This window comes from Sarcophilus harrisii, chromosome 2 (assembly GCF_902635505.1).
Source record: "Sarcophilus harrisii chromosome 2, mSarHar1.11, whole genome shotgun sequence".
NCBI lineage: Eukaryota > Metazoa > Chordata > Mammalia > Dasyuromorphia > Dasyuridae > Sarcophilus > Sarcophilus harrisii.
Window position 1 is genome coordinate 495,019,803 of NC_045427.1, and position 12,505 is coordinate 495,032,307.

At 44.0% G+C, this 12,505-nt stretch overlaps 1 protein-coding gene across 1 annotated transcript; it reads left to right on the forward strand.

Annotated features, from left to right (window-relative positions):
- The first annotated feature begins 25 nt into the window (after nucleotides 1-25).
- Nucleotides 26-12,505, forward strand: PCK2 (phosphoenolpyruvate carboxykinase 2, mitochondrial). The gene is made up of 10 exons (XM_003755849.4): nucleotides 26-54; nucleotides 5,265-5,510; nucleotides 6,112-6,296; nucleotides 6,382-6,585; nucleotides 6,819-7,006; nucleotides 7,355-7,517; nucleotides 7,967-8,185; nucleotides 9,830-9,967; nucleotides 10,247-10,342; nucleotides 10,617-12,505. Exons 1-10 carry the CDS (start codon nucleotides 26-28, stop codon nucleotides 11,069-11,071), a joined length of 1,923 nt encoding a protein of 640 aa, XP_003755897.1. The 3' UTR covers nucleotides 11,072-12,505.

Consider the following 12,505-nt stretch of genomic DNA (forward strand, 5'->3'; position numbering starts at 1 on the left):
TCTGCGCGGGCTCCGGTCAGGTCCCATGGCCTCTCTGTATCGCCCCTGTCTGCGGTGAGTGAAACTTAACCAGGGGCCGCCACCTCCCTCTCCCCAGTTTACCTCTTCCCCCTCTTCTTCCCTGCGGCTGCACTGGGACTTGAGCCTGTGCCCTGCCACTCTCCCACCCCCATTTTGTCTCCCGGGCATCTCACTGCGCCTTCAGCTCCCCCATCCTTTATCCCGAACTATTTGTGCATCCGTGTCTCTGGGGTCCCCGAACCAACTTGTCTCTCCTCTTTCTACCCTTTGGTCAGTCTACCTTCTTGCTGATCACCGCGTCCCATTCAATGAACTTCCTTTCTCCTCCTTGTCCTGCCTGACATGCTGGCTTTTTCTTCCCTCTCGGGGAGCGCGGACTGTTCTAACTTCCTTCCCTTTCTCCCCACGCTCTTCACGTGTTTGCCTCTGCTCTTCTCGCCTACTTGGGTTTAATTCTTTTATAAGCTTGGAAGTTATGAGGCAAGTTATGAGGGACAGCAAGGGAGAAGGACCAATAGTGGGAGCTCTGGGGGGTGAAAGAGGAAGGTAGTAAGAAAGAATCCATGTGGAGGTGAGGAGCAGGGCTCCTTTGAAGGAAGTAGGAGGTAAACATCTATTTCTCCGGATTCCCTGGGAACGGAGCCTGGCAAGGAGCCCGGCACAACGTAGGGACCTCTGGGAGTAGGGCACGGAAAGCAAGGGTGACGCGGGGGAGGGGAACAAAGACCGTTGCATTTCTAGGGCCTGCTTCCTCCCCTTAGCCCAAGTAAATCTCTCTTGTTCATCCACCCTGTCTCCCTCGACCCAGATGCCAACACCCTACTCTCTACTAGCCTGTCCCTGGTCCCTATCCCAGGAAGACCTATCCTAGTCCCTTCTCTCTTCACACACTGCCTCAGCCAGCGCCTGTGAGTAAAGAGAAAAGAATCCTCTTAAGGAAGTTTGGGGGGGGGGGGAAGAGTAGGGGAGCTTCATCATAAACTTTCTAAGATAAAGCCACAACCCACAAGAAAGTTTTTAATTCAATTGATATTAGCAGTATTTAGGCTACCTCCCAGACTTCTATCCAGAAAAAAAAAAAAAAAAAGACGCCTTTCAAAGAAGGTAGCAGAAGCCTAGAGTCTCCTTACTTTATTACTGTGTTTCTCTAGGTTTGATGCAGTTTTGGCAGCACTGGCCAACCTACCTCCTCACCCCAACCTGCTCTTACCTCTGAAACCCTTTTCAGAGAGGAGGGGGAGGGGGACCAGGAAGCCAGATGCTTTCCTAGAATCTGTTTGTTAGTTGTCTCCAAATGGTCATTCCAGGTGTCATTTGCAGAAGCCCTGTAAAAGGGTCCCTCTTCCAGACAGATAAGGGGGAGGAAGTGGATTCATATAAGCCAGTTATGTGTGTTTGGAAGTTCTGCTAGGTGACTCCTTTCTAGGTCTGGGTCATAGCTCCATTCTCTTGGTCTTTGCTCTCTCTTAGTTGCCCCTCCCTGGGTCAGACCAATCAAAGCCACCCCTTTTTCCCTCCCCCCCAATCCCTCAGAATATGGAAGGACAGGGTCAGGGCAAAAGAGGTGGTGTCTGTCAACATAGGGCTGAGACACCCTCTCCCCCCAGTCCTCCTTGTAAATAGTTCAGGTCTGCCAGATGGCAGAATTTCTTTCCCCTTTGTTAAAGCTAGTAGCAGTGACTGGAATGGCCAATATCATCTTCCTGTTGTAAAAACAGCTTTCAGAAGCCCCCAGCTTGTCAGAAGTAGTTTATTGAGTTTCTGAGTGCCATTCTAGAAATACTATTCTACAGGAACTGAGAATTCTATCTCTACTAGCAGAAGTTACAATTTAGCTTTGAAAGCAGAATAAATATAACATGAAAAATATATATAATATTTAGAAAGAAACAAATTCATTAATGTTAGGTAATTACCAATATAAGAATGGAATCTTAAATACCATTCTGGCTAGTGACATGTCAAGCAGCCTGGCCTAATGAGATGCTGAAAAGCAGTTAGGTGAGGTAGTGGATAAAGTGCTGGATTTGGAATCAGGAAATATTGTTGCTATTTCAGGTGTATCCAACTCATCCTGCCCCCATTTAGGATTTTTTTGGCAAAAGTACTGAGTGGTTTGCCATTTCCTTCTCTGGCTCATTTTCCTGGTGAGGAAACTGAGGCAAACAGGATTTAGTGATATACCCAGGGTCACACAGCTAGGAAGTATCTGAGATTGGATATGAATTCAGATTTTTCTGACTTCAGGCCTTGCACTTTATCCACTGAATCATCTAAATTTAAATTCAGCCTCAGAAGGTAGCTGTGTGAGCCTAGGTAATTCACTTAACTTCTGTCTGATTCAGTTTCCTCATTTATAAAATGGGGATAATAAAAGTACTTATCTCCCAAACTATGAAGATAAAATGAGACATTTATAAAGGACTCCAAATCTGACACTAAAATAGTTATGTGACCCCCATCAATTTCTGGCCTCATTGTCTTCATTTTAAAGTAAAAAAAGTTAGATTAAGTGATCCTTAAACTTCTGATATTCTATGATTGTGCTAATAATAATAGTAATAATAAAAAATAATAAAAATAGTTGACATTTATATATCACGGACCAGATATGACTCATTTTTTCAACAAATACATATTAAACACACACGATTACATTCAAGGCACTTTTATATGTACTATGAAATATAAAGATAAAAGTTACAGTCTCCTCCCTCAGTGTGCTGTGATGATAAGGAATAGATAAATATGAGGTAAAGTGTAATGGGGAAAGAAGATTAAGAAAAAGTGATCCAGGAAAAAGTGAGGAAAAAGAGATTCCTTTTCATCTGGAGACATTGAGAAGGAAGAGAAGGACCCTAAAAGGTAGAGACAAGTAAGCTGTATATTCCCAGTATGTAGGACTATTTGGGCAAATCCAAGGGGAAGTGTGGAAATGTCTGGAGATGGCCAGTCAATTGCACATAACAGCTAGTAATCCCCTGTGGCTTCAACATGGAGAATGATGTGAAATAAAGCTAGAATCATAGGTTGGAACCTTATGGGGACGGTAATAATGCCAATTTAAAGAGTTTGTTTTTTTCTAATGTTGGCTGTGGCTCCAGCTTAAGTGCCAGGAAGACAAAAACTGGCTGTGTGGCTCTGGGATAGTCACTTAACCCTCTCATTGTCTCATCTCTGGGACTATATATAAATTTCAGAGAAGGTGCAGCCCTTCATGGGTAAAAAGAATTCTTTACAGGGATTCTCTGTACCAGTGAAATTGGAAGTCCAGGCCCAGGTCCAGACCTAAGCCAAGAGGGAAGTTCTAGAGATTTCTGAATAGGGAGAGGAATGATGTGGTCAGACCTATGTCTTAGGAATAATGTTTTGGCAGCTAGTTGTAATATGGACTGGAATCAAAGAGGAGAGAAACTGGAGTTAGAGAGACCTGTGAGAAGGCTCTTAGACAAGAAGTAATGAGGGTCTATTTAACTTAGTGATTGGAAAGAAGGGGACATGCTCTTAAATATTCTCATACAACCAAAGGTCCCCAACAGCAAATATACTCAGATAATCACATGACTATTTTCACATGATATTTGCACATAACTTCCTTATTATCCAGATTGATTATCTCTATATGTTTCTAATTCCATTAAAAATGGATTTGTTACATGTTGGGGATATGAAGATGAAACAATATACCAGTCCCCTGATCTCAAGGAGCACACAATATGGTAGTAAGAATAGATTTACATAGTATTTCAGATGTTTCACAATACTTTTATGAATCATGTTATTTAATTTTTTTGATGTGGGGGGGGAGAGAACTTGTAATTTTACCGGGTTAAGAAACTTTTTAAAAAATCTACTATTTTAAAACAAAGGTAGAGGCACACAGACTCTTAATAACTCATAATTTTTACAAATCATTATCAAAAATGAAAGCACTACGGAAAAAATTGAATTCAAAGTAAAAATTAACAAAACAGTAGGGAAAAAAAGGTCTTCTCTATCTTTTCTTTTAAATTAGAAAATAAAATTTAAATCTCATCCAGCTTATTTCAACATTTTAAACTTATTACCTTAAAAGTCCTGAAGCAGTTTATATAGATTTAACATTTGGGGAGTGTTATAGGACTAAAGCTTACTGCTTCAAGGAATCATTCTTAATTATGCAAAAAAGAATATTCAGCACCAATGAACCCTGGTCAATTTGGTGGGGTTTTTTGCATTTTTAATAGTATTTTGTTTTTTCAAATACACATAAAGATAATTTTCAACATTCATGTTTGTAAAACTTTGTAGGAACTTTTCTTAATCAGTATGGATGGGCAGCTACTCTCCAACTTACAGTCTGAGAGTTACCTGGGCAAGGAGAGATTAAAGACTTGCTCAGAGTCACATGACCAATGTTTCAAAGGTCTTCCTGACTCCAGTGGCTGTCCATTATGACACATTTTCTCTCATCAGATTTGATTCTTACAACAATCTTACCGATAGGTGGTTCAAGTAGCATCTCTATTTTATAGCTAAAGGTTCAAAATCACATTACCACAAACTCAGGAGCAGAATAAAAACTCAAACCTAGTCTTTTGCTTTATGATGAAGGTGAAAATCCAGGGCTACTTTCATTACATGTAGCACACAGCTCCCATACAGCCTACCCTCATTCCAAATCATCCTCTGGGTATCACAAATACATTATTGGCAGTCTAACGTGTACAGATAAGCTACAGTGCACTCTCATTTCTTTTCTCAGAACAATGCTCTTTTATTATTTCAAAACTTGTTTCACTTTTTAATTTTCTATTCTAGCTTCTGACTTTTTAATTTTTAATTTTTTATTATAGCTTTTTTATTGACAAAACATATGCATGGGTAGTTTTTCAACACTGAGCCTTGCAAAAACTTCTGTTCCAACTTTCCCCCTGCTTCCCTTCACACCTTCCCCTAAATGGCAGGTAGTCCCATTCATGTTAACTATGTTAAAGTATATGTTAAATACAATATATGTATACATATTTATATAGTTGTCTTGCTACACAAGAAAAATCAGATTTAGAAAGAAGCTAAAAATAACGTGGGAAGAAAAACAAACATGCAAGCAAATAATAACAGAAAGAGTGTAAATGCTATGAGTGGTCCACATTCATTTCCCAGTGTTCTTTCATATAATGCACTCTCATGTGCTTGTTCCTGCCCCCCATCTCCTACCAAATGTCCACCGTGGCCATCACTCTCCTTTCCTTCTCTCCTAGGCTGGGTTGGCATGGATTGTGCCCCTGGGGCTATGCTCCAAGCCGTGGCAACCATGCATTTCGGATAACCAGTGGAGATTTGGGTCAGCTTCCAGCTAAGGTGAGGGACTTTGTGGAACGAAGTGCCCGTCTGTGCCAACCAGAAGGCATCCACATCTGCGATGGCAGTGAGACAGAGAATGATTCCATACTGGCCCTGCTGGAACGTGAAGGCCTTGTTCGAAAGCTCTCCAAGTATGACAACTGGTGAGTGCTGGTAAGGGATAGACCCAGAGGCTAAACATCTGAGGTGCTGAGACAAGCCAAGGACTTATACAGGTCTGTCTTAGCTGAACCAACCCAATGAGAATAACAGGGGAGGAATCCTGGAAGGAAAACTATCATGGGCTGGAAGAATATCTTCATTTTTTATGTTGAAATGGAGAAGATGGAGATCAACATCTTTGAATTTTAGATTACCAAACCTGCATACTTTTTGCTTAGGATAAAAGCAGTCAGTCCTGGGAACATAGTCTAACCTTAATTTGGAGTCAGATTTGGATAAATCTGATAGATTTCAGGGGCTTTGAGAACTTGGTTGGAGAAGTTTCTTTTGTAATTCTGTATATCTTATACATTTAAAAAGATTAGATTGAGAATGGGTCCATAGGCTTCACCAGATTGCCAGAGGAGTCTAGCACACAGAAAAAAGGCTGAGGACCTCTGGTCTGAGTGATTAAAATCCTATGGGAAGAGGAAAAACAGGGTCTGTGACATACACTGTAGACCCTGAGTAAATGGGAGGAAGAGGAAAGGGATGCATTCTCAGGCTTGAGTGACCACTGTTTTCCTGGTACCCCCTTCTCAGTTGGCTGGCTCGAACTGATCCCAAGGATGTGGCCCGAGTAGAAAGCAAGACGGTGATTGTGACAGAGTCTCAGAAGGACACAGTGCCCATCCCAGCTGATGGAGTCCATGGACAGCTGGGCAATTGGATGTCACCAGCCCAGTTTCAGAAAGCTCTAGATGAGAGGTTTCCTGGCTGCATGCGGGGTAACTCTGGGCAAGGGACATAGACATGAATCAGGAGATGGGAAAGGTTGAAGAGAGGATTTCTGACCTGGCTTTTCTTCCTCAGGCCGCACTATGTATGTACTTCCATTCAGCATGGGCCCCGTGGGGTCCCCCCTATCTCGTGTGGGTATTCAACTGACTGATTCCCCCTATGTGGTAGCCAGCATGCGAATCATGACCCGACTTGGGAAGCCTGTGCTTCAGGCCCTAGGGGATAAGGAGTTTGTCAAATGTCTGCACTCGGTGGGCCGACCTTTGCCCCTGGAAGGTGAGAATCAAGCCCTAGAATTGACCCCAACTCCCATCCTGAAAGAAGACCCTAAGACACTATCTACTGAAAGAAGAAATTGAAATTGTCCCCAAATGCCCACCCTCTTGAGAACCTCCCCCTTAAGCTTCCCTCCTCTGCCCAAGAGAGAATGCCCCTCAAGGAAGACCTCTCCCCAAACCCCTTGAAGTTGTATGTCCTTGCCAAATGCCTCCATAAACAATTGTCCTCAGGGGAGCTGGTGAACCAGTGGCCGTGCAACCCTGAGAAAACCCTGATTGGCCATGTACCTGACAAGCGGGAGATCATCTCTTTCGGCAGTGGCTATGGCGGCAATTCCCTGCTGGGCAAGAAGTGCTTCGCCCTTCGCATCGCTTCTCGCCTGGCCAGAGATGAGGGCTGGCTGGCTGAGCACATGCTGGTGAGGGAGGGCCCAGGGACAAGGAGGACTGGCTGCTGAGGGTGGGCAAAAAAAGTACCCATCCCATCCCAACTAAAGCTACCCCACCCCTCTTCCCATTGCTCACACTGCTTTGTTGGAGGATCCCTGGGCTCTTGGCTGTCCCCAGACCAGGTTTCCCTGCCTGTCCAGAATCCAGGTGGCAGGGAGGGGCAGCTATTTAATCAACAGACCCTCTTCTTCCCTTTTAACTCATAAGGGACCACTTCTAGTTCTACAGACTGCTACACACAGAGCCCTTTCTTGCTTCTGCAGAACTTCCATAACGTTAGCAGTGTGCATATGAATATTTCCCCTGTTCTCCTTCAGATCCTGGGTATCACCAACCCCGCTGGGAAGAAACGCTACATATCAGCTGCTTTCCCCAGCGCCTGTGGCAAGACTAATCTTGCTATGATGCGGCCTACTCTGCCTGGTTGGAAAGTGGAATGTGTAGGTGATGACATTGCCTGGATGAAGTTTGACAGTGATGGTGAGGAACCTTACACACACATACACACACACACACACACACTCTCTCTCTCTCACACACACACTCACACAGATACACAAACACACACACAGATATACACACACTCACACATACACACACACTCACACAGATACACAATCACGCACACACACACACACAGGCTTTCTTTCCTATTCATCCAGTTAGCCATTCCTTGGCTGTTGTAGAACTAGAACAGCCCTCCCTCCTATCCTGGTAGGGATCACCCCTGCCCTACATACAGCAAGGTGCCCAGCGTTGCCCAGGAGCAATTGTTCTTTGTTCAGGAGCCATTTCTCCTGCAGTTACCATTGGCTTTGGGCCAAGAAGGGCAGCAGGGTATAGAGTTCTGAAGCTACTTGTCTTGCCTCATCTTCCACCTTTTCTCTTCCCACTCTCCTACCTACTCTCCTGACTCCCTTCTCCCTCAGGCCGCCTTCGAGCTATCAACCCTGAAAACGGCTTTTTTGGTGTGGCACCTGGAACATCGGCAATGACAAATCCCAATGCTATGGCCACAATCCAAAGCAATACCCTCTTCACCAACGTAGCAGAGACTAGTGATGGTGGCGTATACTGGGAAGGCATTGATCAGAACCTCCCCCCTGGGGTCACTGTCACTTCCTGGTTGGGCAAGACCTGGAAACCTGGTAAGTAAAGAGGACCCAGTTAAACGGCAAAGGTTCAGAGTATGGTGAATGGAGGGAAATGTTTCCCCTGCCTCAGACTCTACTTTGTTGTTCATTCTTTAGTTATTTCGGTCTTACTTGATTCTGTGATCCCATCTTTTCTTGGCAAAGATACTGAAGTGGTTGGCCATTTCTTCCTACAGCTCATTTTACAGATGAGGAAATAAGGCAAACAAGGTTAAGTGACTTGCCCAGGGTCACACAGATACTTTTCCTGATTCCAGGTCTGGGCACTCCACTGCACCACTTACCTGCCCCCACTAGATCCCTGGAATTCCAACCTCCTCCAAAACGCAGTATCACAAAAGCCTTTTCCTCTAAAACACCTAGATTCTGACCCTCCCCAACAGTGCTTACAACCCAGCAAGAACTTTTTTTTTCTTATTCCTTGAAGTCTCCTTGTGGAAGAAAGGAATATTCATCTTACTTAGTGCTCAGTCCTTCCTTTCTGCAGCCTAACCCTGGCACCATGCTTCATTGTATAAATACTGTTATTAAGCTTACTCTACCTCCCCTCACCTTTTTCCTCAGGCTAAGTAATCTCAGTATTACCCCATAAACTAGTTTTGCAATCCTTTTATCATCTTTGGGTCCTTCTTCTGCCTCCTCCCTCAACTGTTTCTGTCTCTCTGAAGTTAATAAGTACCAACTCTTGTGGGGGTCAGAGCAGAGAGGAACATAATGAAAGGGTGGTCTCTTTGTGGTTTCTACAGACTGTATTCATACTTTAAGGGTCCATTATCACAGCCACCCTCCTCTATGTAATCACCCTTCATCTTCTTAAAGACCATCATTAAGTTCCATACCACACTCCCAATCCTTCCCATTCAGTAGAGGAAACCCAGAAAATTAAATCTTTCCCTATAGGTCAGTTTCCCAAACCTTTCATCATATTTGGATCTAGCAATATAACTAAGAAGTCTTGTGGCAAATGCCAGTTGCCAAATATATATTCTATCACAGGGTACTGACAGAGGAGAGGATGAAAGAGGGTAGAATGGCAGGTCACCTGCTCCCTGGATGAGCAGTCAGAATCAGAGGAGATAATGTTAATCAGGTGTCTCCTAGCCCAGAAATCTGACCTGTAACTCTCAGGTTAAAAAAAAACAGTATTTCTACACTTAGCTGGTTTTCCATTGGAGCATCTCCCCACCTTTAGTCCCTACACATTTTTCTGAGGTGTGCCTAAGTGCTGCATATTGTCTGCATAATAATCTGCATATTGTATATTCGACAAGCTAAGCACAGCACTGACTTTTATACTCCAATCAGGTCTGAGAAGAGAAGATCAAAAAAATCTCCTAATGACACACCAGCTTACTCTAATCCAAGTAGTTTGTTTATAAGGGGAGCTGTCACATCACAAACCTCAAATCCTCGATGGATCCTAGGTACTCTCACATTTCCTTATCATGCAAACAGTAAATCCAAGCACCAAAGGAGAAAGCTCAACACACTCTTTCTGGGGTATGACTAACTCCAGAGTTGGAGAAAGCACCCATCACCCTGTCCTGAGTTGCAGGAAGACTACCCAAAGAGTCGTGGACAAACAGCCAGGTACCTGCAGGGTTGGATTCAAAGTAAAAGTGTCTGTTTCTGTGTCAGGTGACAAGGAGCCCTGTGCACATCCCAACTCACGATTCTGTGCCCCGGCCCGCCAGTGCCCCATCATAGACCCTGCATGGGAGGCCTCTGAAGGTGTACCCATAGATGCCATCATCTTTGGAGGACGACGACCCAAAGGTATGGTCTGTGCAGGCTCAACGTTTGAATTACCTACCTTCTGGGTCAGTGATCTAGTTCTACACTGGGAGCCTTTTCCCTCCTTCTATATAGGAATTGAGCTTTCAACTGAAGGAAGGAGCCCTTCTTCAGATTTCCCATCTCCCCTACTTCAGAGACTAAGAGGAAGATGGGGGTCCCAGTCGATCCATAGAGCACTGGAAGGAACATGATAGGCAGAGGGGATCAGTTGAAGGTGGGAAAAGGGCTGTCTAAAATTCTGCTTAATTGGCTTCCCAGGAGTACCCCTAGTATATGAAGCATTCAATTGGCGCCATGGTGTCTTTGTGGGCAGTGCCATGCGCTCTGAGTCCACTGCTGCAGCTGAACACAAAGGTAAATCCCATTGCCCATCACTATTCATCCCCCCCCCCCTTCCTGGCTTTGATTCTTTAGGCAGACCCTAATCACTAACCATTCCTTAGGCTTCCTTAAGCCTCTTCTTATTCCCTGACCCTATCTAACTTCACATCAAGCCAATGACCCTAAAAGAAAGCTGTCTCCATTCTGCTCCTTCATCATGCACTGAGGGAATCCCAGTATCTTATCTATTACATAACTCTCCCAACCCTTTCCTCTTCCAAGCAAAGACTCTATTCCACTTTCCCAGGGAAGATCATTATGCACGATCCATTTGCCATGCGGCCCTTCTTTGGCTACAACTTTGGGCGTTATTTGGAGCACTGGCTGAGCATGGAGGGGAGGCCGGGAGTTCAGCTTCCCCGGATCTTCCATGTCAACTGGTTCCGGCGGGATGCAGCAGGTCGATTCTTATGGCCAGGCTTTGGGGAGAATTCTCGGGTGCTGGACTGGATCTGCCGTAGGCTGGAGGGCGAGGAGAGTGCCCAAACAACACCAGTGGGGCTAGTGCCAAAGGAAGGGGCACTGAATCTGAGTGGCTTGGGGTCTGTGGACTTCTCTGAGCTATTTTCATTGCCTAAAGAGTTCTGGCAACAGGAGGTCCAGGAAATACGAAGCTACCTGAGGGAGCAAGTCAATCAAGACCTGCCCCGGGAGGTATTGGCTGAGTTAGAGGCACTGGAGGGGAGAATACGAAAAATGTGATCTTTAAACAATCTGCAAAGATAGGGATGGGGGGCAAGATATATACATAGAATAAGAGAGGGTGTACTAGCTACCTCCTTTCAACAGGGGAACTACAGACAGAAAGTTGCAAAAACTAAAAGCAGCTTTGATTAGATTAACACCTTTTACAGAAGCCACAAAACAGGCCATAGGCCATTAAATCTATTTTCTAGGCTGTTGTTTCAACAATAATTATCACTTATTTTGCATAACATTTGTAGAACTTTCATTAACTATCAATACTCATAGGTAGTATTCACTATTTTCAACATTGCTGGACCAGTTCTTTGCTCATCCTCCCCCCAACTCCTCAATCTATCCCCATTGAAATCTTTCCTAATCCCACCTGCAAAAAGTTCTTATCTGGTTGCATGAATCACTTCTACTGCTACCAATATACTTGTAGTGTTCCATACTACTATTGAGGAACCCAAGTAGGAAGGAGGTGAGGGGGAAATGTACAATCTTCATTCTCCCAACATAGAAGGTATACAGCAAGAGAGCTGGATTTGGAATTTGAATCCCTACTCTGCTATTTGCTATCTGTGTGACCTTAAATAAGTTCCTTAAGTTCTCTGGGTATCTCAGTAAAATGAGGGGTTCCCAAATCTCCAAAGTAGAATCCACAGTCAGCCCAAACTTGGGGCTATTAACTTTAAATTCTTGGCTTCGACAACTAGCAACATAAAGCAGGGGCAGCTAGATGGCACAGTGGGTAGAGCACCAGCCCTTGAGTCAGGAAGACCTGAGTTCAAATCCTGCCTCAAACATTTAATATTTCCTAGCTATATATATTCCTAGGATTTCTTCCTCTTTTATCAACCTTCTTACCCGATGTCCTACCTTTCTCCAATTTACCAATCTCAAATTATTCTCTACCACAAGACAGAAAAAAGTGTTCAGAACCTCACACTCAACAAAGTCTTGGTTTCCCTTGCAATGAATCAGTCCTCTTCCATGTGCTATGGAGAAATCCTAGAGTCAATGAAAAAAGTGAAAGATTTGGAGTCATAAGACCTGAATTCAAATCACAGTTCCAACACTCCCCATATATAATCATAGCCTCTCTGGGTTTCACTTTTCTTGACTATTTGAAGCAAGGGAGTTGGACAAGATAACCAACAAGGTACCCTCAAGCTCTAAATCTATGATTCGAGTGACCTCTTCTTGTTTATATGTCCCGTCTCTTCTCTCTTGCATAAATATCTCTAGCATCTTCATCCATTAACTTCCTGGAAATAAGTTTAGTAAATTTACAGATGATGCTGAGGTGGGTGTCATTGGTGATTTCTACCCAGATAATATGACCAGATCCGATTAATAAAATGGAATTCGCAGAGAACCTTTCAGGGGAGAATTTGGGACAGGAAGGATGTGGTGAAAAGAATAGTCCTGAATCAGATAAGAGCTCAC

Coding starts and splice junctions, on each gene's coding strand:
- PCK2 (XM_003755849.4), top strand. CDS start 26: ATGGCCTCTCTGTATCGCCCCTGTCTGCG. Junction 7,518..7,966: donor GATGAAGTTTGACAGTGATG/GTGAGGAACCTT, acceptor CTTCTCCCTCAG/GCCGCCTTCGAGCTATCAAC. Junction 9,968..10,246: donor TGGAGGACGACGACCCAAAG/GTATGGTCTGTG, acceptor TTGGCTTCCCAG/GAGTACCCCTAGTATATGAA.